Here is a 24,982-nt window from a genome sequence, read left to right as displayed (position 1 = left end):
AATTCCATGATTCCAACATCTTTAACTTATTTACACTTACAAGTTATCAACTTTCTTTTGGTAAACATCTATTTACAGTGTTGCTAGGCTTATCAACATATCAAAATACTAGCTCCACAAACCCAGCCATTTTAAAATAGTTTTCATTTTAAAATAGTTAATTGTTTTAAACATACAGCCATCTGGTTTTTCAGTTTATCATGATTTCCTAACAAATAGAGCTCAATATAATCTCAGGAAACATTACATCACTTTTCTATCAGCCTTCCGGACACATCTCTGAGTTCAATAATTTCAGACCATAACCTCTGCCCCCATTTTCTTTTTGCAGGGTTCATTTTTTACTCTAGTTTTTGCTGTGGACAGCAGCCATTCATCATTATGCTGTTCACATCTCCTCTCAATACATCCTTTCTTTCTTTCTCTAATTTCCACTGTTTTGGCCTTTCACTACCAACTGTTATTCACTACCAACTTCTGTTATTTAATCTCTCCTATATTCCTTCATAATTCTTTCCTGTTTGTTTCCAACCTCCCCACATTAATTTTTCCCAGTGTTGGCGAAACATAATCCCAGAAGCTACAGATTCACTGTGGATGCAGCTATACACATTACAGGCTTAAAATAAAATGGAATTCACATGGTAAGTGACCGACCTGAATGTAGAGCTGTGTTCCTTCCAATACAAGAATGGGATTTATGAAGCAAGTAGAGTGCTTTTGAACAGGTGTAGAACAATGTGCAAAAGTCACCGTCCACAGAAGTTTCAGTCAAGCTCTTCATACTCTCCAGTGACAGAAGACTCAGTGAAGCCCCTCTCCATGCTCTCAAATCGTGTGGCTCTTACCAGTGGAAAAAGATTCGGAGTTGGATCATTACAAAATACACTTGTAGATACACATTACGAAGAACACTTGTAGATGCTTCATCGTGTAGATCAAAATATATTAGTTCTTTATATGCTCCATAGATTGCAGAAGACATCTCACTCATGAATCCCTCAGGGATGCTAAGTGGATCCAGTGACTGGGCTCTGTTCTGGTGCATCATTCTGGGAATGGTTTTCAGGTGTTGGCCTCTTTTGTAGACCATCAGAATATTTCTCCATATTTTAAAAAATTGAATCTCATCATCTGCCATGGTGGGATTCAAACCCGGGTATTATAAGAGTGTTATCGTGGGCGCCTGGATTACTGCTCCAGTGACAATACCACTAAGTCAATGGTTCCACTTTAATTCGTGGTCATCATGACTGAGACTAGCTTTTTTTATTAAATTCCAGGTTTCTTTATTAATTGAATTCAAATTCCAACAGCTGCCATGGTACGATTTGAAGCTGCATCCCCAGAATATTAGCCTTGATCTCTGAATTACTAGTCCAATTACATTACCACTATATCACCATCCCTGCATCTAATTTATTTCCCTGGGATCCCCAAGAAACACTCCCATCAATAAAGTGGATCTCAAAAAGCTTGGATTGAATGTTTACAAGTAATCCAAAGCCAAAAGCATTAATGGAAAAGGGTATGCAAGTGTGCTTTTAATATCATGGGGTGTATTCAAAGAATAGTATTGTGACTCTGGGTTATGTTATTTCAAGTCAGAAAGTTCCACAAACTTCTCCTTCGTAACTAAGCCCTGTGCATTCAAGATCATGTGCTCTCACAATTTGGTATGGGGAGCTCAAGCGATCAGCCGAGTAGAACACCATTCTCTGTTGTTTGAGTCTAATATGGATCAAGATTGGAGTTTCTGAAGTGCATTTCTTTAAAGTTCAAATCCTGAACCCAAAAGTTTAAGAGCAAGTACCACACCAATTTAACATTCGAGTTTTATGCATTCACATTTAATTATTTTAAAAATAAAAAGGAAATAACATCTATACAAAGAATAAACAAATTTCACATTTTATTAGAATGTTACTCAAATCACAGTACAAATCACCCTTTCATAAGTTTAACATACAGTTAAGAAATATTCGGAAAATATTTATTTGACTGTTGAGGCTTTGACAGTAGATCAGTTTAACATTGTTTTCTTGCAGGACTGACAAACAAGAACTTTACTCCATATATTACTTACATTCTCATGTGGAATATACAAAGGATCCATATATACTACAGCAAAATGCTAAGCACAACCTGCATGGGGTGATACTTCTGAAGTTTCATTTCTATCCATTATTGTAACAGAAAATACAGTTTTAATGGAGTTCATGTACAGAGCAATGTGAAATGCATGCAGAGCAGAGGTTGTTCCATTTTCAATACTTGGCTGTCGCAAGCCCTTCTTTTTCCAGAAGCAGATCTGCGTACCTTTGCTGGAGTTCCTTCTCTCTCTCCTGTTGCCGTGCAACATCTTCTCTCAAAGACTAAATTTGGAGTTAGGAAAGGATACAGCAAATAAAATAAATCAAATTACACTTTATGAACAGACAATATTGGGAGAGTCAGTTCATTAGTTCATTTATGGAACTATCCTTTTGAAAGTCAGAAAACATTTGTACAATAAGTTTCAGTACAAACATTTTAAATTACGCAGTGAAAGGTCACCTACTTAAAAATGTGCTACCGAACTTTCCTAGACATTTTGGCAGCTGCAGAACAAACTTCATTACATATGAAAAATGTATCCTGTCAAAGATAAATAAGTAGTAATAGGATTGGGTCTAATTGACCAAGTGTGTTGACCCAAAAAAAGCAAGTACTATAGTTGAACTTTTAATCAATGGTTGCCCAATGAATACTTTTTCAGCAGTAGGTAGGAGGTGTATTTAATTCTGAAATTTGTTCTCCAATTCTTCATATAACTACTGAGAAAAGTGTAACACCTTCATTCTTTAGATGAAGTATTCTAACTAATATTGCTAAAGCTTCCAACTTAGTACCTTGTTCAATATTTATTTTAAATTACATCATTGTTTTCTAAAGTACATGAGGCACCCATGCTTTCTTTCTCCACCACCAACAGCACTCCACCACCACCCCCACTAATTTATCCCTCCAAAGATAATCTAGCCTGCAGGTTTCAAAACAAATACTTCAACTTGCTATATATTACTATACCATATGAAAATTATCATATTAACAATTAATTTTAAAACATTCTATTGTGGCAAGTGCCGGTACTTGATTATAAAACAAAAAAATTATCTATTGATTTTGAAAAACTCAAATAAACAAAGATTCTAAGAATTACCTCTTGTCTCCTTGGAATAGCAATATCTTCATGCTTCTTCAATTCTTCAAACGTACATAATTCCAGATGTGCCTGCTCAATTTGATCCCAGAGATCGCTCAACTGTTTCATTAGGCCTGTAGCACGTGACTGATATCCTCCAAGCAATATCTTGAGCTTTTTCTCCATTTTTGCTGCCTGTTTTGCTTCTGTGGTCATATGATTTCTGTTGGTCTATAATAAGAAAAATTGTTGTTGCATGATTTAAAAAGTTGTCCAGCATTTTCTAGAATTAAATTAAAACTAATAATCAGAGAACAACTACTGCATCAACCCCTCAAAACTGGACACTCGCAGTGCTGCCTACGGCGCTGAGGACCCGGGGTCGAATCCCGGCCCTGGGTCACTGTCCGTGTGGAGTTTGCACATTCTCCCCGTGCCTGCGTGGGTTTCACCCCCACAACCCAAAGATGTGCAGGGTAGGTGGATTGGCCACACTAAATTGCCCCTTAATTGGAAAAGATAATTGGGTACTCTAAATTTATATTTAAAAAAACTGGACACAACTTTGTGCTAATTGTATTTAAGATTCGGGCCTTGTAATATTCCAAAATAACATTCAAGATTGGTTTAATAACCACCTATTTACCCACAGTCTTTATCAAAAGACATCTGCTAAGTTCCAGTACAAAGGATTATGAAGATGAAGGCGTGTCAGGCACTTTCCACGTACAAACTTAATGCTGTTTATGAACAAGGACAGCAAAATAACAAACTTATTTGAACTGATTCAAACAAATTATAGATGCCAATGAATTGGACATTATCAAGCTCACAAGGTCAGAATATGAACTATGGCAAAACTATTTTCGATAGTTCTTTTGAGAAATGGGGAGATAAAACTTCAAAATTCATAAACTGTCTTTTAGCAGATCAACATTCTACGTTGAACTTGCTTACCACATTCAATGTTACAGAGGTTACAATAACCTAGTATTTATGGTACTGTGCTCACAACACTAAAGTCATGAGTTTAAATATTATCATAGAACATTTTCACATTAGCTCCAATTAATTGACAGAACTTACAGGCTATCACTAGATAACGACACTGTCGTTGAAACATGCTATGTTTTTAGCCACTCCTATCCTGTTGGGCCTAGATTTGATTAGTTACAACTTAAGGGAACTGGGATGGGCGATTAATACCATTGTATTGGGTTTGAATTCATTTCATAAAGGTAAGGAAATAACTGGAGGTCTAATGACCGCAAGAGGATAGGGGTGCTAACCAATAACCAAAAATTAAGAGAAGAATTCTCAAGTAGGGGAGAGGGGTAGCATGCCAGAGGTTCTTAGGTAGAATATTTTAGAGGTGATAAAATGGCCGATGGTTCTGCAGCCAAAAATGGGGCAGAGATGGAGGCTACAAAAGCAACCAGAATCAGAAAGGTTGAGGGTGCTTAAGAAAGTATTATTCCAATGCAGTCGACACACTTCCCGTTGATTGCGCTTTATAATCACACTTGGATGTGCCCCAGGACCATAATGTTGGCTTGTCTTTTTCCTTGACCAGGTCTTTCCCTTGTTGGCATTATTCATAGGATTGGAGTAAACATCCATATTATGCTGAGAAAATCATCTTCAGCATCTACAGTAGCACTTCAAAATCCATTTGTTTATTTCCAAATTAAGTCCTCGGTGAGCTAAAATTTCCTTTAGCACAACATTAGCAAGATTAAGTTATCTCATTTGGTTCACCTAAGCCTTCAAACTTTACCATCCAACTCCCTCTCTATCTTTGGCAATTTTCAAAAACTAAGGTCAAAGGGTATTTTCACCATTATTATCATGTTTGACTCTGACCTTCAAATCCTGTAGGTAGCTGTTAATGTTCATGAGGAGAGAATTAATAAGGGGAATATGATTAAGTGCAGAATAGATATAGGTAACGGAGTTTGGAGAGTTCAATTGGTAGAAAAACTGGCAAGGAGAATTTTGGAGTAATCTAGTTTGAAGGCGTGGAAGTATGGATAACCCGTTCCAAGTACAGTAGTGGGACAGCAAGGTTAACATGAAGTTAGGGTATTGCAGAGATTGATAAAGGCAGTATTGGTGGTGGCAATAATATGGGGTTTGAAGAAACAGTCAGTGATGGAACAAGAACTAACATCAGAAGACAGGAGAATGAGGAAGAGAAAAATATCAGCCATGATTGAATGGCGGAGCAGACTCGATGGGCCGAGTGGTCGAATTCTGCTCCTATGTCTTATGGTCTTGTTATACTATTTTACCCTCAGTTATAAGTCTTCAAATTTATACTTGAAATAATAAGCTAAATGAGATTTCTCATCGAACTGGATTTCTGAATAGAATAAATGATTACATTAAACTGATAAAAGAGGCACTATGCTAACACCTACTCCAATATCTCAGCAGCAACAGATGCGGTGAACTCTGTGAATAAGTAACTTTAGACAAGAATGGTTTATTATTTGATTGATTTTTTATAAATCCTTTCATTAGTTTATTTTTTTAAATGCATTAATTTTTATATATCCATTAAATATGCTTATTTTAAAATAAAATGTTTAATCACCCTGAAGTTAAGTAATTTCATCTGGTAAAACAACAGTGTGAGAGAAAAGTCTTCAAACAACACTTAAGTTGTTCAAATTCCTCTTGCTTTTTAAAAATATTGTTTGAGTCACAAAATGTATAGCTGTGTGTTACATTTAAGTAGCAGTATAAACCATAAGGAAAAACAGGAGGCCATTCAGTACATCCATTTCTCCTAGTCATAGAAGCTATTCCTGAAAATTTGAGGCTTTAAATAGAATTACATTTCCTACCACTGTCCATAATCAGGAATTGCTCAGTTTGAAACTTCAATTGTTTCAAAGTGTTATTTTAAATTTTGTAGTGGAAAGGAGCATGATGCAGGTGGCAAAACTATCTTAAAATCATTAATTATGCTGGGTTTTCAGGCTTCATTCCAGCCCACTTCACCAGCTATAATCCTTATTCACCATTTTATTTCAAAATGACAGCCAAAGCTTTGACATTCACAACAACGTAGCTGTAGAGACTGGAATGAGGCTGAATACATTTACCTGAATTAAATTATGAATAGAGATGGGACATTAAATAACTAACTGGCCAGTTAAGTTGTCCTTACATTAAAAAATACCTGGCCAGTTAAGTAGTTGTCCATAAGACCATTAGACATAGGAGCAGAATTAGGCCGCTCGACCTATCGCGTCTGCTCTGCCATTCAATCATGGCTGATATTTATCTCACCCCCATTCGTTTGCCTTTTTCCCATAACCCTATACCCCCTAATTAATCAAGAACCTTTCTATCTCGGTCTTAAAGACACCCGGTGATTTGGTCTCCGCAGCCTTCTGCAGCAAACAGTTCCACAGATTCACCACTCCTCTGGCTGAAGAAATTCCTCCTCATCACTGTTTTAAAAGATCGTCCCTTTAGTCTGAGATTGTTCTCTCTGGTTCTAGTTTTTCCTACTAATGGAAACATCCTCTCCACGTCCACTCTATCCAGGCCTCACAGTATCCTGGAAGATCCCCCTCATCCTTCGAAACTCCGAGTACAGACCCAGAGTCCTCAACCGCTCCTCATGACAAGCTCTTCATTCCAGTGATTATTCTTATGAACCTCCTCTGGGCCCTTTCCAAGGCTAGCACATCCTTCCTTAGATCTGGGGCCCAAAACTGCTCACAATACTCCAAATGGGGTCTGAGCCTTATATAGCCTCAGAAGTATTGACTATTTTATGTCACCAACTCACAAAAGGATTAAATAATGTACACCTTAGATTTGTAGTGTACTGACAAACTTACAAACTTTACTGAAATATGGTCCGCAGCTGATTTTAATACCAATAGAAGCAGTGTAAATTCTCTGAATGGAACTGCTACTGCCTGATTCTCAGAACTACCCGTGTGAATGATTTCCAACCTACTTCCCACTTTTCCCTGCCAAGATATTTTAAACAAATCCACCCTTTGTGAATAACTTCCTTGATTAACTGAAACTTATCCACACTGGTATAAATAAAACATGCTGCCTTTGCAATCCTGTTGTGCTTATTTTTTCAACCAAAAATGGAATTTAAAAAAAGAAACATTGCTCCAAATGCTTACTCTGTATTAAGATTCTTGCAACTCATTTTTGTTGTAAAACTAATAACTGTACACTATGAAACAGCAAGACCATCCTAAAATAATAGAAAGGGAGGCTGTTAAAACACATGATAAAATAACACGTTTTTGCCAGAGATAAAAGGTAAAATGCTTTGACGCACATCGACGGATTCTTGTACTTTGGCCTGCATGATCAGTTCAGTGATGGGTTTTAAAATGTCCTCTTACTAATTGTATAATTCATTACTAAAAATTAAAACATTTTGAGTAACTAATAACACTGAAGCCAAATGAACTAACGCAAATTAAACATACAAGTGAAGGTTGGTAGGGCAAAAAATTTATCATTTTGATTCATTTGATTTGTGCATTTTAACTAGTTTTTATTAGCAAGCAACAAGCACTATGAAAAAATGCACAACCTTTCATCGGCAGGTAATTAATTATTTGAAACTACCATATTTATGCCGCAATGAGATAAAGTTCTGGTTTTAAAATATGGCTTCATCAGAAGTAGACCAATACTGCACCCTTCTGGATAGCTGCTGGTAAGTGTAATTCTTGTAAATGTCTAACATCACTTAATATTCCCAAACATGTGAAATTTATTTAAAACTATTTCAATCTAATTACTGGATACTATTTAAGTTTCACTATGTTCTAACAAATGCACCTCTTGCAAAACTATCAGCATTTCCCTACATGGGTGAAATTGAAGGAACAAAATTGCTTTTACTCGTTTTAACATATTTAGAAAGAACCAAACATACGTTTACAATGTCTGCATTGTGATTGCAAGACATCGAAAAGAGCTACACAGCTAATGAGCCATCTTTGAAATGTAATCAAAAACAGCAGCCAAGTTTTACACAGCACGATCCAACAAACAGAAAGCAAAAACTAGATAATCATTTTTTGTTAATTTTGGTTGAAGGATAAATGTTGACTGGGACAATGTGAGAATTTTGCTGCTCTTCAAGTAAAGCTATGCAATCTTTAACATCAAAACACGTTGGCTTCAATAATGCAGCATCCATCAATACTGCATTGTTTGGGTCAGATCTCTTGTATAAGACAATAAGCTAAAGTCTCACCTGCTTTCTTAGGTGGACGTAAAAAATACCATCCTATTATTGAAAGGATTATCTGATCGAGATTGGGAATGGACCCTGAACTCACGATGTTCAGTGGAGAGTGGTGTCATTAAACCAAAGCAACAACTGGGTCATGTTTATGGTCAGACCCCTACTATCTCTAAAATTTAGTACAATCATTCCCGAGTCCAAAAATGCTGGCATGTTTTAATGCAGTTCAATAAAAAGGGCCAGAATTAAATATTGCCACCATCACTAGATGAGGAGTGGTTTTCCCATTCATACTGCTTCTATTTTAAATTTAGTCAACAGAGGGTTTTGTAGCACATTGCGGTTTTAAAAGTTGGTTATTATAGGACTTGGAGTCTTTCTAAAAACATTAGTGTACCATGTCTGAATGTTGTGGACTTAATGGACCAGATGGTCTGTTCATGTCTTTTTTCTGTGGACAGACATCTTAATAGTAGGACGGTCAATGTTTTGTGCTAATGCAGTGGACATTAACCATCCAGAACTAGAGCATGCAATAGGAAACACAGCAATCAGTAAAATTATCTCCAGATGTGATAAAACTTATTTCAGGTTTTAGAGATGCTGGTGTGATGCATGGGTCCAAATCATGTGTTATTGAATCTAGCAACCTTTCATTGGATTTGCATATTGGAAGAAGGCAGTTCAATCACTGATGCACTAAGCGTCAAGAACCACAAAGACATGTGAGACTTTAACTAAGGCTTTAATATACTACATGGGAGGCTTACCCGACACAGACGACCCCAGACAGAATGGGGCCGGTCCCAGAAGAGGGTTCTTATACGTAACTCCCGAGGGAGTGGCTAAGGCGGAGCTCTCCGTGGCCAGGTCGGGTTACCTACCAGTGACCGAACCTCTGCAGAGCTACAGTACAATACACAGTATTACAGGGCCACGTTACACACAACTATTATATACTATGTACAATGGTAGGGAAGTACAGTGGTGTATCACCACATTCACCCCTTGTTTAGAAGGAAGTCCGGGGTGAAAATATGGAGTAGCAAACACAGTGAACAGAGTCCACCAGGAGGTTCCGTGTCGTCAAAGGTCGAGACGAACGATGGGTTTGGTCGATCTCTTTGAACGTCGGAGCTGCGGCGCTGAGGTAGTGTCCGGTGGTATCCGTGCGGTCGGTGGTGCTGGGTCGCGAGGCGGCATGACGTCCCCCACCGCTTCGGCTGGCTCGAGGCAAAACTGCAGGATGACAGCGGCTGGCACGGATTAGTAACAGGCCGAGGGATCGACGGGAGCAGAGAGGGAGCGGGGTGGAGGTTGCGGGGCGGGGGCGGCAGGGGCCCCAGAGGAGGCCAGGTCCTTGATGGAGACGGTCTCCTCACGCCCGTCGGGGTACGCTATGTACGCGTACTGTGGGTTGGCGTGGAGGAGATGGACTCTCTCCACCAGGGGCTCCGCCTTAGAGGTCCACACGTGCTTGCGGAGCAGGACGTCTCCCGGGGACAGGAGCCATGATGGAAGCGGTGTCACGGATGCCGATCTCCTGGAGAAGAGAAACATCCGCTCATGAGGGGTAGCATTCGTTGCAGTACACAAAAGAGACCGGATGGAGTGGAGTGCGGCAGGGAGGGCCTCCTGCCAACGGGAGACTGGTAGGCCTTTGGACTTGAGGGCTAGCAGCACGGCCTTCCAAACAGTCGCGTTCTCCCTCTCCACCTGTCCGTTCCCCCGGGGGTTGTAGCTGGTCGTCCTGCTCGAGGCAACGCCCCTGGCGAGCAGGTACCGACGCAGCTCCTCGCGCATGAAGGAGGAGCCCCGGTCACTGTGAACGTAATTGGGGTAACCGAACAGCATGAAGAGGTCGTGCAACGCTTTGATGACGGTGGCGGAGGTCGTGTTGGGGCAGGGAATGGCGAAGGGGAACAGCGAGTACTCGTCGATGACGTTGAGGAAGTACGTGTTGCGGTTGTGGGTGGGGAGGGGCCCTTTGAAGTCAATGCTGAGACGTTCAAAGGGGCGGGTGGCCTTGATTAGGTGCGCCTTGTCTGGCTTGTAGAATTGCGGCTTGCACCCCGCACAGACTTGGCAGTCCCTAGTCATGGCTTTGACCTCCTCGACTGAGAAGGGTAGGTTGTGGCCCTTGATGTAGTGGTAGAGCCGCCTGACGCCCGGGTGACAGAGGTCATTATGTAGTGCCCGCAGTCGGTCATCCTGTGCGTTGGCACAAGTACTATGAGACAGGGCATCAGGAGGATAATTGAGCTTACCTGGCCGGTATAAGATAGTATAATTGTAGGTGGAGAGTTCGATCCTCCACCGTAATATCTTATCAATTTTGATTTTACCTCGTTGTTTGTTGTCGAACATGATGAACACAGGGCCTGATGGGATCTACCCCAGAATACTGAAGGAGGCTGGAGAGGAAATTGCTGAGGCCTTGACAGAAATCTTTGGATCCTCGCTGTCTTCAGGGGATGTCCCGGAGGACTGGAGAATAGCCAATGTTGTTCCTCTGTTTAAGAAGGGTAGCAAGGATAATCCCGGGAACTACAGGCCGGTGAGCCTTACTTCAGTGGTAGGAAAATTACTGGAGAGAATTCTTCGAGACAGGATCTACTCCCATTTGGAAGCAAATGGACGTATTAGTGAGAGGCAGCACGGTTTTGTGAAGGGGAGGTCGTGTCTCACTAACTTGATAAGAGTTTTTCGAGGAGGTCACTAAGATGATTGATGCAGGTAGGGCAGTAGATGTTGTCTATATGGACTTCAGTAAGGCCTTTGACAAGGTCCCTCATGGTAGACTAGTACAAAAGGTGAAGTCACACGGGATCAGGGGTGAGCTGGCAAGGTGGATACAGAACTGGCTAGGCCATAGAAGGCAGAGAGTAGCAATGGAGGGATGCTTTTCTAATTGGAGGGCTGTGACCAGTGGTGTTCCACAGGGATGAGTTCTGGGACCTTTGCTCTTTGTAGTATATATAAATGATTGAGGAAAATGTAACTGGTCTGATTAGTAAGTTTGCAGACGACACAAAGGTTGGTGGAATTGCGGATAGCGATGAGGACTGTCGGAGGATACAGCAGGATTTAGATTGTCTGGAGACTTGGGCGGAGAGATGGCAGATGGAGTTTAATCCGGACAAATGTGAGGTAATGCATTTTGGAAGGTCTAATGCAGGTAGGGAATATACAGTGAATGGTAGAACCCTCAAGAGTATTGAAAGTCAAAGAGATCTAGGAGTACGGGTCCACAGGTCATTGAAAGGGGCAACACAGCTGGAGAAGGTAGTCAAGAAGGCATACGGCATGCTTGCCTTCATTGGCCGGGGCATTGAGTGTAAGAATTGGCAAGTCACGTTGCAGCTGTATAGAACCTTAGTTAGGCCACACTTGGAGTATAGTGTTCAATTCTGGTCGCCACACTACCAGAAGGATGTGGAGGCTTTAGAGAGGGTGCAGAAGAGATTTACCAGAATGTTGCCTGGTATGGAGGGCATTAGCTATGAGGAGCGATTGAATAAACTCGGTTTGTTCTCACTGGAACAAAGGAGGTTGAGGGGAGACCTGATAGAGGTATACAAAATTATGAGGGGCATAGACAGAGTGGATAGTCAGAGGCTTTTCCCCAGGGTAGAGGGGTCAATTACTAGGGGGCATAAATTTAAGGTGAGGGGGCAAGGTTTAGAGTAGATGTACGAGGCAAGTTTTTTACGCAGAGGGTAGTGGGTGCCTGGAACTCGCTACCGGAGGAGGTAGTGGAAGCAAGGACGATAGGGACATTTAAGGGGCATCTTGACAAATATATGAATAGGATGGGAATAGAAGGATACGGACCCAGGAAGTGTAGAAGATTGTAGTTTAGTCGGGCAGCATGGTCGGCATGGGCTTGAAGGGCTGAAGGGCCTGTTCCTGTGCTGTACATTTCTTTGTTCTTTGTATGAACGCAACTGATCGTTGGTCAGTAACGAGGGTAAATGGTTTTCCGGCGAGGTAGCGCCTTCAGTGCCGGACGGCTTCCACTATGGCTTATGCCTCCTTCTCAACAGAGGAGTGGCTGATCTCAGGGCCTTGGAGTGTGCGGGAAAAGAAGGCGATGGGCCTGCCCGCCTGGTTGAGGGTGGCACCCAGGGCAAAGTCGGAGGCATCGCTCTCGACTTGGAATGGTGCAGACTCGTCTACCGCATGCATGGCGGCTTTGGCGATAGTGGTTTTTAGGAGGTGGAAGGCCTGGCAGGCCTCGGGCGGGAGGGGGAATGAGGGGGAACGGAGGAGGGGTCGGGCCTTGTCAGCGTACTCGGGCACCCACTGGTCGTCTGTGTCGGGTAAGCCTCCCATGTAGTATATTAAATTGATGCACTAAGCGTCAAGAACCACAAAGACATTTGAGACTTTAACTAAGGCTTTAATATACTACATGGGAGGCTTACCCGACACAGACGATCCCAGACAGAATGGGGCCGGTCCCAGAAGAGGGTTCTTATACGTAACTCCCGGGGGAGTGGCTAAGATGGAGCTCTCCGTGGCCAGGTCGGGTTACCTACCAGTGACCGAACCTCTGCAGAGCTACAGTACAATACACAGTATTACAGGGCCACGTTACACACAACTATTATATACTATGTACAATGGTAGGGAAGTACAGTGGTGTATCACCACAATCACCTACCAAACTTAACATAAAAGCAGCATTAGACGTTACAAATAACAGGATCTCTAATCTCCTAACAAATTCACTGAGGAATGTCAAGCGCGAAACTGGGCATGCTATGTAACCTGTGCTGCACAGAACGTGCATAGCCACGTGCACTAAATAGGAATACATTAAAATACATTATAAGGAATCCTTAAAATAATGGTTGGTCAAGGATCAGGAGAAAATAAAAGCAAAATACCATGGATGTTGGAGTGCTGGAATAAAAACAGAAAGTGCTGAAAAAGTCCATTGGGTCTGGCAACATCTGTGGATAGAGAAACAGAGTTAACATTTTGAGTACAATGTGACTCTTCATCAGAACTGAACAGTGAAGAGTTCCAATGAAGACTCATATCGGACTCAAAATGTTAACTATTTCCCTCTGTAGTACAACACACAGCATATGACATAGCAAAACATGTTGACAACCTAATTGCCTGCTAAATGGGAGTTTCAAATAGTGTTAATAACTTGCATTCCATTGACATGATCGGCAGGTGCTCACTAGAATTGAATTTAAGAGTATTCGGAAACACTGAAGCTGTATTTCACCCTTCGGAGGACTACCCCAACCAAAAATAATGCAATCTTAGATCTTTCATTTCCTTCAGTGTACACTATGTTCAAAATCGTTTTCTAAACCAATACACATTGAATCGCTAGGGTTAATAAGTTTGTATCTTGCAAGACTTGCAAATCAGTTAACTCTAAAGGATTCATACATATGTAATCTTCAAAATAGGATTTTTTGTCAAACAAAATTCTCAATCTCTGATCTTTCAAAAATAGATTTATAATGCAGTTTGGAAAAACTAATGAACCATGCAATTCTGTAATAATTATTTTTAAAAGTTTAACAAAGAGCATAGATCAAACGTTTTTAACCTTTTTCCCCCAGACAATTACTGACCTACATCTTCCCAGCACGCTATTTTAAAATAGTGTTCATAAAAGTAAAAATTAATTTAATCAAACATTATCACTGCGATGCAGAAATGCTACTTCAGCCATTGATTAAGTATTTGCAGCCAGAACAAGAGAATTTGCAGTTCAGGTGAGAAAGGATCCCTCACTCAATAATAAGGTCCTTCCAAAAGAGTACATTAGCCACATACCTAAGCCAATTTTTAAGAAAACTTAGAAAACCAATCAGCAACTAATAAAAGAACACTGTTACTTATCCAGAAGAACATATTGTAAGTTGAAGTCTTTACATACCCATACGAAGGCAATTTGAACACCCATTCTATCAGAAATTATATAAATGTTAATATTACAAAAATCCAGGTTTGATTTACAAATATAACTTTTACTACGACTTTACAGTACAAATAATTCAAAGCTACTAACTCTCACCACTAGAGTGCAAATCAGATAGCAACTTCTGGCAACTGTACATGCAGTTAACAGAAATCAGCAAGTTGCTGACTGAGTTGCCCTGCTCCTCCAAAGGTTTCACTGCAAGTGTTTCACCAACAAAATTGGCATTGAAACACATGCAGTTTGGTGTGAAGTTGGTGCACTTACATGATAAAAACCTACTAAATGCACCAAAAAAAGTTACAGCTTGCCACCGAAGTGTACATTTTTAACAGCATATTAAGTCTTAATTGCTGTGAAACAACCTCTTAGGCACTGAAAATTAACTTCCATAAGTGTGAACTCCCATTCCTCCGTATCTCTTATCTCTCTCGTATCACATCTTACCCTCTCATATTTTGTTTCCTGTACACAAATTAGCACTGAATTAACTATTCAACTTACACTTCCTGGTTTAGATTGTGTATGGCTCTTTAACGGTTCTTTGTCTGATTGGTTAAGGAGATGCACAGATGCTTGTCATGTTCACATGTCCTAGATCCCTGTGGAGGGGACTATGCCGTTCTAATCACTGCAGTTTACAGTGCACTATCCCACATAAAATCTGGATAAGTCTCAGTACCATGAATGGTTGGCACCGTCCAGTCTTCCTGATCACAAAATCTGGTCTAATATATTTAACGTGCAACTCATTCTTCGGAAATAAAGAACTCTGACGACATATGAAAATAATGGCAACAACTCCATTCTTGGAAACTAATGTTAATTTTGCTGTGTGGAAATCTTGTAAAAATAAAAAGCATAAAATGTCAACAATGTTCAAAATGACCAAAGCTTTAAGGGACTGCAAGCTTACGTCAAATGAATGTGGAACATAACTGGTTCATTGTCCATTGACAATGTTTTTAGTTTGATTCCTTTACTAGCAGCACATGGTCCACCTTGCTAATCACCTACATTTCAATCAGGAGCTAACCCTTAAACAATATTAATTTTGTTACTAACTCCCTCTGATGGATATTTATGCAATTACACCATACAACTTTCGAATTGTTACTTGGTAGAGGACACAACGTGAATATAGCTGAAAAAAGAGGCATACTGTTGAAGCTTTTCATCTTGCACTCATCAGACAGATGCAAGAATGTCACATTTCAAAGGGAGCAACAATTGATATTGGATGAGAAAAAGCTGCTGATTGGTTGGCAAGTTGACTTGGATTGGTTGAGGCCTTACCCAGAGAATACACCAAGGAACTATTGTCCCCATGCCTATGTTTAATTCAAAAATGGCACAATGCTTGAACATGTTTCTTTTGCTGCAGAGGACAGGTCCCTGTGCATAAATATATGGAGCCTCTAGCAAGCATAAATGAGCCACATTGCGAGCCTGATGGATAATCTTAAATTGGCTGTCAGTGTACTGCTTCACAGACCCGGGATTGTTCAGCAAGTGCTGTGAAAATGTAGAATCACATCTAATGTTAGACATTATGTTCTGAATTTTGCAAGCAAGAGCTGGTTGAGTACAGTCAGTACGAGTGCAAACAGCCAAAGAGATGTGCCGTTTGATACGATCTGCCAGCCATTGGAATGTACGGCCTGCGTTTCTGGCATCACAATGGCACTGAAATTTATATACCATATTACTCATTTGTGTGGTAGGCAGAAACTCTTTTTGGATTGATGACAACACCCTGTTATGAAAAATAGTAGCAGGGTGAAATGGCTAGCTTCACCTGTAGCTCAAAAATTTGAGATAACTTATTCTTCAAATAATTTGAGATAGACAGGGCACTTCAGGTTCACTTAGGCCTATTTGTGAGCACGTGAGATGAAAATGAAAAATGAAAATCACTTATTGTCACAAGTAGGTTTCAAATGAAGTTACTGTGAAAAGTCCCTAGTCGCCACATTCCGGCGCCTGTTCGGGGAGGCTGGTACAGGAATTGAACCGTGCTGCTGGCCTGCCTTGGTCTGCTTTCAAAGCCAGCGATTTAACCCTGTGCTAAATCAGCCCCTTGGTACTCAGCATACTCAGCAAACAATGATTTGATTGGGATAGCTTTTATCCCACAAGATAGCTTTCCTGCACCATATTTTGGCTTCAAGCTTGCACAGTGATTAAATGGCTCGGGCCATATTTACAAGGCCAATCTTATAACACATGGAATTGTAGGAATTCCAAAGCATATTGACCAATAAAGTAGGCTTGTGGGAGACAGCAATAGAGAACCCATTAGTGGATTTCTCAACTAGCACATCAAGGCGAGGCAACTTCTTAAGAGTGCTTCATTTCAATGCTGAATTTTGAGCATGCTTTGGAGGTGTGTAAAGAAATTCTTACATGCAGCTACAGAGTCAAATATCGAAAACATATCATCTACGTATTGGAAATATGCAAGACAATCAAAAATGTGTTTCACGTGGAACCAACAAAAATGTTAGAGTAAGCAGGACCAAGAGGGGTTGTCATGCCAATACCATCTATTTGGGCACACATAGTGTCATTAAAGCTGAATTCAATTGTGTGAGCTGCTACATTCATAAGTTCAATGAGTACATATTCTGAAAATGACAGCCCATCTAATTTGTTTTTTCTTTGTTCTTTCATAGGAGGGCATCGCTGGCACAGTCAATAATTGAATTGATTGACTTGCTAGACCATTTCAGAGGTCAGTTAGGGTCAACCACATTCCTGGGTATCTAGAGCAGCATGTAGATCAGGCCAGGTAAGAATAGCAGATTTCCTTCCCTCAAGGATAGTATTGAACCAGATTGGTTTTGACAACAATTGACAGTGGTTTCATGGTACCACTACTGAGGCTAGATTTCCATTCCAGATTTATTAACTGAATTTAATCCACCAGCTGTCATGGTGGGATTTGAACCCGTGTCCCCCAAAGCCTGGGTCCTCTGGATTACTACTCCAGTGACATTATCACTTGCCACGGTCCCCCTTTCCATGATATACTGACACAGCACAAACGTCTATGGCTTCCTTGAATGGTGCTTTCGTGAGAAGGTTTACAATGGCACATAGGCAAGGCATTGCTATTGATATGCAGGTTGCTTTTAGTCTGTGCAGATCTTATACTGTGTATGTTGAAAGCTCACAGATTTGACTGTAGCAACTCACACAACCATGTAGCCAATCTAGGTTTTGTAGAATCAGTCATAGATAAGGACACAATCTATGTGAGAGTCTTGGACAACCCATGCATACATGGACACAGCAAATCATGAGGATGAATTTTATCACATATTCCACAAGTTAATTCTTTACTCTTGCACAAGTCTAACAAATGTTTTTGCAACTTACTTCCAAGCAGGGCCCTTCAGTCAGTCTTGGTGGCAAGACTAATGGATATGAATTTGGACCCATCATAATGAAGGGTGTGCATTTACAATTTTGTCAATTGCCCATAAGCAATTGCAAGTAAGATAACCATTAATTAATTGTACTCAGTTTGAAATGTTTAATAGTATTGAACCTGTAACCTTGAATAAACTGGTTTTACACAGGGTTAACTCATGTCCCTTTGAACTATGGGAGGAGCAGTCCTTCCATCTTATTGAGCAACAAAATAGCTTTCTGGTGAAAACTAACCTCTAGCTTTTTTTCCAGTGATTCTATTCGGTCTTTCTTGCTAGCCAGGTTGGCTCGAGTGTACCTGTTCTGTCCAGGCAGATACAGAACCTGACTGTAACATTCTTCCCACACCTGGTTATATGCATCGATAGGAAGGTCTCCATGCCCCATACCATGTTTGACAACCTCCATCTCCAGCGTCAACAAATCACTTGCCTGAAAGAAAGGTATATAGTAAATATGTTGTCATCTCTTACAATTAAAGGCATTTATTAGACATTATATTTTATATCTAAAAAATAAATCTTACCAGCTATTTTAGAAACTAAAACATTGCATGGTCGATTTTACTTCAAATAGCTCCAAACCTGAGGGTCCTGAATTGTGTTTTTTCTCATGTGCCTTGCCATTTTATTCATCAAAATGTTAAATGAGTTATTTTCAAAAGCCAACAATGTAGAAATACACTTGCTGTTATCTTCTCCACTGCTTTCAGAGGTGAAAATGGCAAGTGGATTTGAAAAGAACCTTAAATATTTCGTCACAAAAGCAGATGTATTTTGTGAGTATCTTGTTGACTGTATGGATCCACTGATTCATTTCACTGCTTTTTCCAAACTCTAACACACGACGTCAAATACATTACTGACATCTTGTGGCACAATTGGTGTATTGTAGCAGTATCATGCAACATTTACAGTGATCTGATGCTGCACTTTCCCTACCAAGTGGATTTGAAACCAGTGTCATAAAAAATACAAAAAGCACTTTAAAAAAAATTATTTTATTCAGGCATTTTCATAAAAAACAAACCGAAGCAGAAGTAAAATGATACATTAAAAATAATCAACACGCATTCTCCCACCATTCTCCAATCATGCCCCTCCTCCCATCCTGCCTTCCCTATTTTAACCCCCTTACACCCTCCCCCCCCTCCCCCTTTGCTGACTCCTCAATCTTCCTTAAAGAAGTCAATGAACAGCTTCCAACTCCAAATGAACCCATCAACCGACCCCCTCAGGACGAACTTGACCTTCTCCAGCCTCAGGAATTCTGGCAGGTCACTCACCCACACCCCTGCTTTCAGCAGCTCCGAGCCCCTCCATCCAAAAAAGATCTGTCTCCAGGCTATCAGGGAGGCAAAGACCAAAACATCAGCCTCTCTCGCCCCATGGACTCACGGATCTTCTGACACCCCAAATATTGCTATCTCTAGACTCGGGGCCACCTTTACCCCCAACACCTTGGACATTACGTCCGCAAACCCCTGCCAGTCAAACCCTCCTGGGCTGGTCAAAGGCCCCCTCTCCCATCAACTGCTCCAACATTTTGGCCACATACTTGCCAGTCTCCGCACCTTCGATCCCTTCAGACATCCCCACATACTTCAAATTTTGCTTTCTGGAGCAGTTCTCGAGATCCTCCACCTTCTCCTTCAGCCCCTTCTGGGTCTCCCGCATCATCCCCACCTTGGCCAATGAGGCCAACTGCTCCTCATGCTCCACCACCATCTCCTCCACTTTCTGGATTGCCCGGCCCTGGTACCCCAGCCTCTGCTCCATTCTCTCAATATCTGCTTTAACCGACTCCACCATCTTAGCCAGCTCCTCCAGGGCCTCCTTCCTGTTGGCTGAACTTAGCATTTAGAAATTCCACCAACTGTTCCGGTGACCACTGGGCAGGCAGAACAGGCCCTTTGCCCTCCGCCTTCTTAGCCTGTGGCGCACCACGAAGACTCTCCTGCTCCAAAAGCTCCTTTCTTCTCGACCCACTCCTAGTGCATGGATTCATCCACTAGCCACACCAGACAAAATGCTTTTTTTTGTTTTTACTCAGCACTGGATATTCCTCAGAGACGCTACTCTAGAATGCGGACAGCCTCATGGACTTGTGGCGTGTTTTGAATGTAAAGTCACAGGTGAGGTGCAGAAATTCAGTCTCCTCATTTGGATTAAGTCAATAATTGACTCTGTAGGTGGCACGTGGTGCAGTGGTTAGCACTGGGACTATGGCGCTGAGGACCCGGGTTCGAATCCCGGCCCTGGGTCACCGTCCGTGTGGATGTTGCACATTCTCCCATGTCTGTGTGGGTTTAACCCCCACAACCCAAAAATGTGCAGGTTAGGTGGATTGGGCACACTAAATTACTTACCCCTTAATTGGAAAAATAATTGGGTATTCTGCCGGAATATTGTCAGGGCCCACTGACTCTGCAGTATCCAATGCCTTCAGCTGTTCTTGATATCACATGGGAGTGAATCAGATTGGCTGAAGACTGACACCTGTGGTGTTGGAGACCTCCAGAGGAGGCCAAGATGGATCATCCACTCGGCACTTCTGGCTGAAGATTGTTGCAAATGCATCATCCTTATCTTTTGTACGAATGTGCTGGGCTCCTCCATCATTGAGGATGTTTTTTTGGGGGCAGCCTCCTTTAATTGCCCACCTCTATTCACGGCTGGATGTGGGGTTGCAGTGGCAGTGGGTAGCACTGCTACCTCACAGATCCAAGGACCCGAGTTCGATTCCGACCTTGGGTGATGTTGGAGTTTGCACATTCTCCCAGTGTCTGCTTGAGTTCCCTCTGGTTTCCTCACACAGCCCAAAGTTGTGCTGGTTAGGTGGTTTGGCCATGCTAAATTGCCCCTTAGCATGGGATTACAGGAATAGGGCAGGGGATTGGCCCTCGGTAGGGTGGTTTTCCAAAGGATCTGGCAGACTCGATGGGCCAAATGGCCTCCTTCTGCACTGCAGGGATTCTATGCTGGCAGAGCCAAATCTGATCCGTTGGTTGTGGAATCACTTAGCTCTGTCTTTTACCTGCTGCTTAAGCATGTAGTCCTGTGTTGTAGCTTCACCAGGTTGATACCCCACCTTTAGGTACGTGTGTTATTTCTCTTGGCATGCGTTCATGCACTCTTTGAACCAGGGTTGATCCTGGCTTGGTGGTAATGATAGATCGGGGGATATGCCAGGCCATGAGCTTACAGATTGTAGTCAAGTACAATTCTGTTGCTGGCCCACAGCGCCTCATGAATGCCCAGTCTTAAGTTACTAAATCTGTTCCAAGTCTAACCAATTTAGCAGTGGTAGTGCCACACAACACAATGTGAAAACGGGACTTGGTTTTCACAAGGGCTGTGCATTGGTCACTCCTACTCGTACCATCATGGACAGATGCATCTGCGGCAGGCAGGTGAGGATGAGGTCAAGTATGATTTTCCCTCTTGTTGGTTCCCTCACCTGATGCAGTCCCAGTGTAGCAGCAATATCCTTTAGAACCCGGTATGCTCGGTCTTTGGTGGTACTACCGAGTCACTCTTGGTGATGGACGTTGATGTACCCCACACATAGTACATTCTGCGCCCTTGCCACCCTCAGTGCTTCCTCGAGGTGGTGTTTAACATGGATGAGCACTGATTCATCAGCTATTGAGGGATAATATGTCCTAATTAGCAGGAGGTTTCCTTGCCCACGTTTGACCTTGTGCCACGAGACTTCAGAGAACTCATGGGATTTCCAGGGCAACTCCCTCCTGACTGTATTCCACTGTGCCGCCAGCTCTGCTAGATTTGTCTTGCCGGTGAGACAGGACATACCCAGGAATGATGATAGTGGACATTACCTGCAAGGTATGATTTTGTGAGTATGACTACGTCAGGTGTTGCTTGACAAGCCCGTGAGACAGTTCTCCCAATTTTGGCATAAGCCCCCAGATTTTGATAAGGAGGATTTTGCAGGGTTGACAGTGCTGGGTTTTTCACTGTTGTTTCCGGTGCTTAAGTCGATGCCGAGTGGTCTGTAAGGTTTCTTTTCAGTGATTGAATACAACTGAGTGGCTTGCTAGACCATTTCAAAGTCAACCACATTGCTCTGGGTCTGGAGTTACAGACCAGGTAAGGACGGTAGGTTTCCTTCCCTAAAGGACACCAGTGAACCAGTTTGGTTTTTATGACAATTGACAATGGCCATCATTAGACTTTTAATTCCAGATTTTTTATTGAGTTTAAATTCCACCATCTGCCGTGATGGGATCCCTAGCGACAATACCGCTACGCCACCGCCTCCCCCCAAATTACATTTATATAGCAAACTTTCACATCCTCAGGACATCGCAAATCGCTTTTCAGCGAACTATTTTCCATTTGCATCAAAAGAAAATACTAGATCTGAAATAAAAACAAGTGCTGGAAACTAGGTCCAGCAGAATGTCAAGAGAGAAACCGAGACAACGCCTAGGGTCCAATACTATACAATTGAACATGCAGGCAGGTCAATTTTAAAGAAATTAGTAACATTAGTCAGCCATTCATTGTAATTTTGTGTATAGATGAATGAATTATCCCTCAAAAATCTCTTATGATCCCCATACTACCTGGAAAGAAACTAGCTGCACTGCTCTTCCACAAAGATATTGATCTCAGTTGCATTTCCATAATCAGGAAACACCAACAATTTTATTGAAGTGTTATTAATTCGGGCAACTGAACAGATGAGGTAACTTTTCATCATAGCTTTTCATTCATAGTTTAGCTATAACTTTTGTGCTTCCAGAACTTATAATATAAAAGCCTTATTCAAGATCACATTGTTCAATCTAGCACTTCTCAATTATGGCATACAATTGCAAATGAAGACAAAATTCTACATCTAATTAATACCTGCACTTGTCATTTGCAATCTTGGAGCCTATTTTCAACTGTTATGTTTTTTCTTTCATATTGTTTGATTCATTTTATACAATTTTAAAGAGTAAAGTATGCATCTATGTACTAATTTCAAAATTCTAAATTGATGCATATACAGGTACGGGCAGGCAATGGAGTAGTGGTATTGACATTGGACGAATAACCCAGAAACCAGGGTAATGCTCAAGGGCCCCGGGTTCGAATTCCAGCATGCCAGATGGTAAAATCCGAATTCAATTCAAAATCTGGAATTAATAGTCTAATGATGACCATGTCGGTTGTTGTAAAAACCCATCTGGTTCACTAATTCCATTAGGGGAGGAAATCTGCCATCTATACCTGGTCTGGCCTAAATGTGACTCCAGACCCACAGCAAAGTGGTTGATTCTTAAAATGCTCCCAGGGTTGGAAAATAAATGCTCGCCCAGCCAGCGATGCCCACATCCCATGAACGAATAAAGACTAAGAAAAGTAATAATAAAGAAACAGTATTTTTAAGATACAAGACATTTGTGGAGCTTCATTCCAATATCAGATTGGAGAGCAAATACAGGGAAAGGAATGCAGAAGAGAATGTAAGAAAATATACCATTTGTAAGGGATGTTGCAACATTCCTTTATTCATGGATAAAGACTACCTTTCATTCAGAAGGTTCATGCTCCATTATGGTGTTTGGGATGGATAATATTGAGACCATAAGATATTGGAGCAGAATTGGGCCATTCAGTCCATCAACTCAGCTCTGCCATTCGACCATGGCTGATATTTGCTTCCATTAACCGTTCTTTTTGCTACAAGATATTCAGTATTTCTCTGTATCTCCTTTTGAAGTACTGACTTGAGCGGGAAACCATATTTTTTACTTTTTAAAAAAATGACAGTACTTAAAACAGATTTTAAAGTCAGATACAAGTGATCAGCTTATCAGCACACGTTTTGTGTTAATGAGAGTTAAACCCTTTCCATTCTACTACTGTTACAAGTTGCTTATATTCTGATGGCCAAGAGTCACAGAAGAAATAGCCACTCAACAGCTTCTTGCGAAATAGGCAACATCAAATTGAAAGAGACACTTGTTTCATCAAATCGAATTCTTCCACACACCATGTGAAATTTATCCAATAATGGATTCTGCCCTACCCATTTAATCACCTGTTCTGCAGAATTACTTCCTAATCCTCAAGGGTGATCAAGCAAGGATAGAGTTTAATTATCCTTTTTCATATCCCTCCTGAACAATCCTGACCTGGTGCACTTCACTAACACCTACAAAACCTCCACTACTGCCTTCCCTACATCAGCAACACAAATTGTGAACCCAGCAATCTTTAATCCCTATAACCTGCAGTCTCACCACCAACCAATCATCTAATTCCATTCTAAATAGGTTTGCTGACTGGCCCTCAGAAGTATTTTCTAGCAAATACACTATTCAGTATAAAAAGTCTCTTCTAAAGTTAAGTGCACCTGAGCAGTATTAATTTTAAGCCCGTCTCCAATATTCTGTCCACAATAAGAAGTTGTCTATTTATATCCAAGTCCTGAATCACATATTTAATCATTCTTTCCCCCGGTGGAAAATGCAAGCTCTCCATGTTTCCCTCAGAACAAAGCACACCCAAACCCTGGGATTATTCTCTTTCCTAGATGCAAATTTTAAAAAATCTAATTTTTTGGTTCCATATCTCTTCAGATTTTATTCATTCATTGAAATGTTCCATCATCCGAGACCATTACATGTTCTATTTTAAACATTACAGATATCAACAAACCTTTTTCATGTCTTCTTTACTGATTTTTTCATACCCATTGTGATCCAGGAAAGCAATATGTTCAGCATTACTGGAGCCTGATCCTGCTCCTTTCCCTCTTTTACCAAACTGGTCCACATATGGATGATGAAGTGTATCATAGTGTAGCATAATAATCATTTCTTTCTTCACCATCTCTTCAGCTTTCTGCATCTCAGTCAGAGGTGGTTCAACATTCAGAGGTCGCAGGATGGTTTCATTTACCTAAAATTAAACAAAAAATGCAGCTTATACACAACAATTTTATAGTTTGAAAGAACATTTCCATGGTTATCTGCATGATACTTCATCTTAAAAATTCTGAAAATGTTATTTATGGACCTTTCACTATGCTGCTATCGGCACCTTTTCACAGTGCAATTCTTCCATTGATAGAAATCCCTCCTTCCATAAGACCATAAGACATAGGAGCAGAAGTAAGGCCATTCGGCCCATCGAGTCCACTCACC

The 24,982-nt window shown here is 41.2% G+C and overlaps 1 protein-coding gene across 1 annotated transcript in view; it reads right to left on the bottom strand.

The window, feature by feature from the left end:
* Nucleotides 1-1,895: 1,895 nt before the first annotated feature.
* Nucleotides 1,896-24,982, bottom strand: part of cdc5l (CDC5 cell division cycle 5-like (S. pombe)) — an 85,702-nt gene continuing 62,615 nt past the window's right edge. Inside the window, exons 13-16 of the mRNA XM_072499068.1 lie at nt 24,495-24,737; nt 18,052-18,249; nt 3,203-3,415; nt 1,896-2,375 (exon numbers count right to left, since the gene is read on the bottom strand). Of these exons, the coding sequence (XP_072355169.1) occupies nt 2,268-2,375; nt 3,203-3,415; nt 18,052-18,249; nt 24,495-24,737 (762 nt within the window). The 3' untranslated portion in view covers nt 1,896-2,267. The remainder of the gene's footprint in view (nt 2,376-3,202; nt 3,416-18,051; nt 18,250-24,494; nt 24,738-24,982) is intronic.

Source organism: Scyliorhinus torazame, chromosome 4 (genome assembly GCF_047496885.1).
Source record: "Scyliorhinus torazame isolate Kashiwa2021f chromosome 4, sScyTor2.1, whole genome shotgun sequence".
Classification (NCBI taxonomy): domain Eukaryota; kingdom Metazoa; phylum Chordata; class Chondrichthyes; order Carcharhiniformes; family Scyliorhinidae; genus Scyliorhinus; species Scyliorhinus torazame.
The sequence above is the reverse complement of the archived record's forward strand: the minus strand, read 5'-3'. Positions and strand labels throughout refer to the sequence as shown.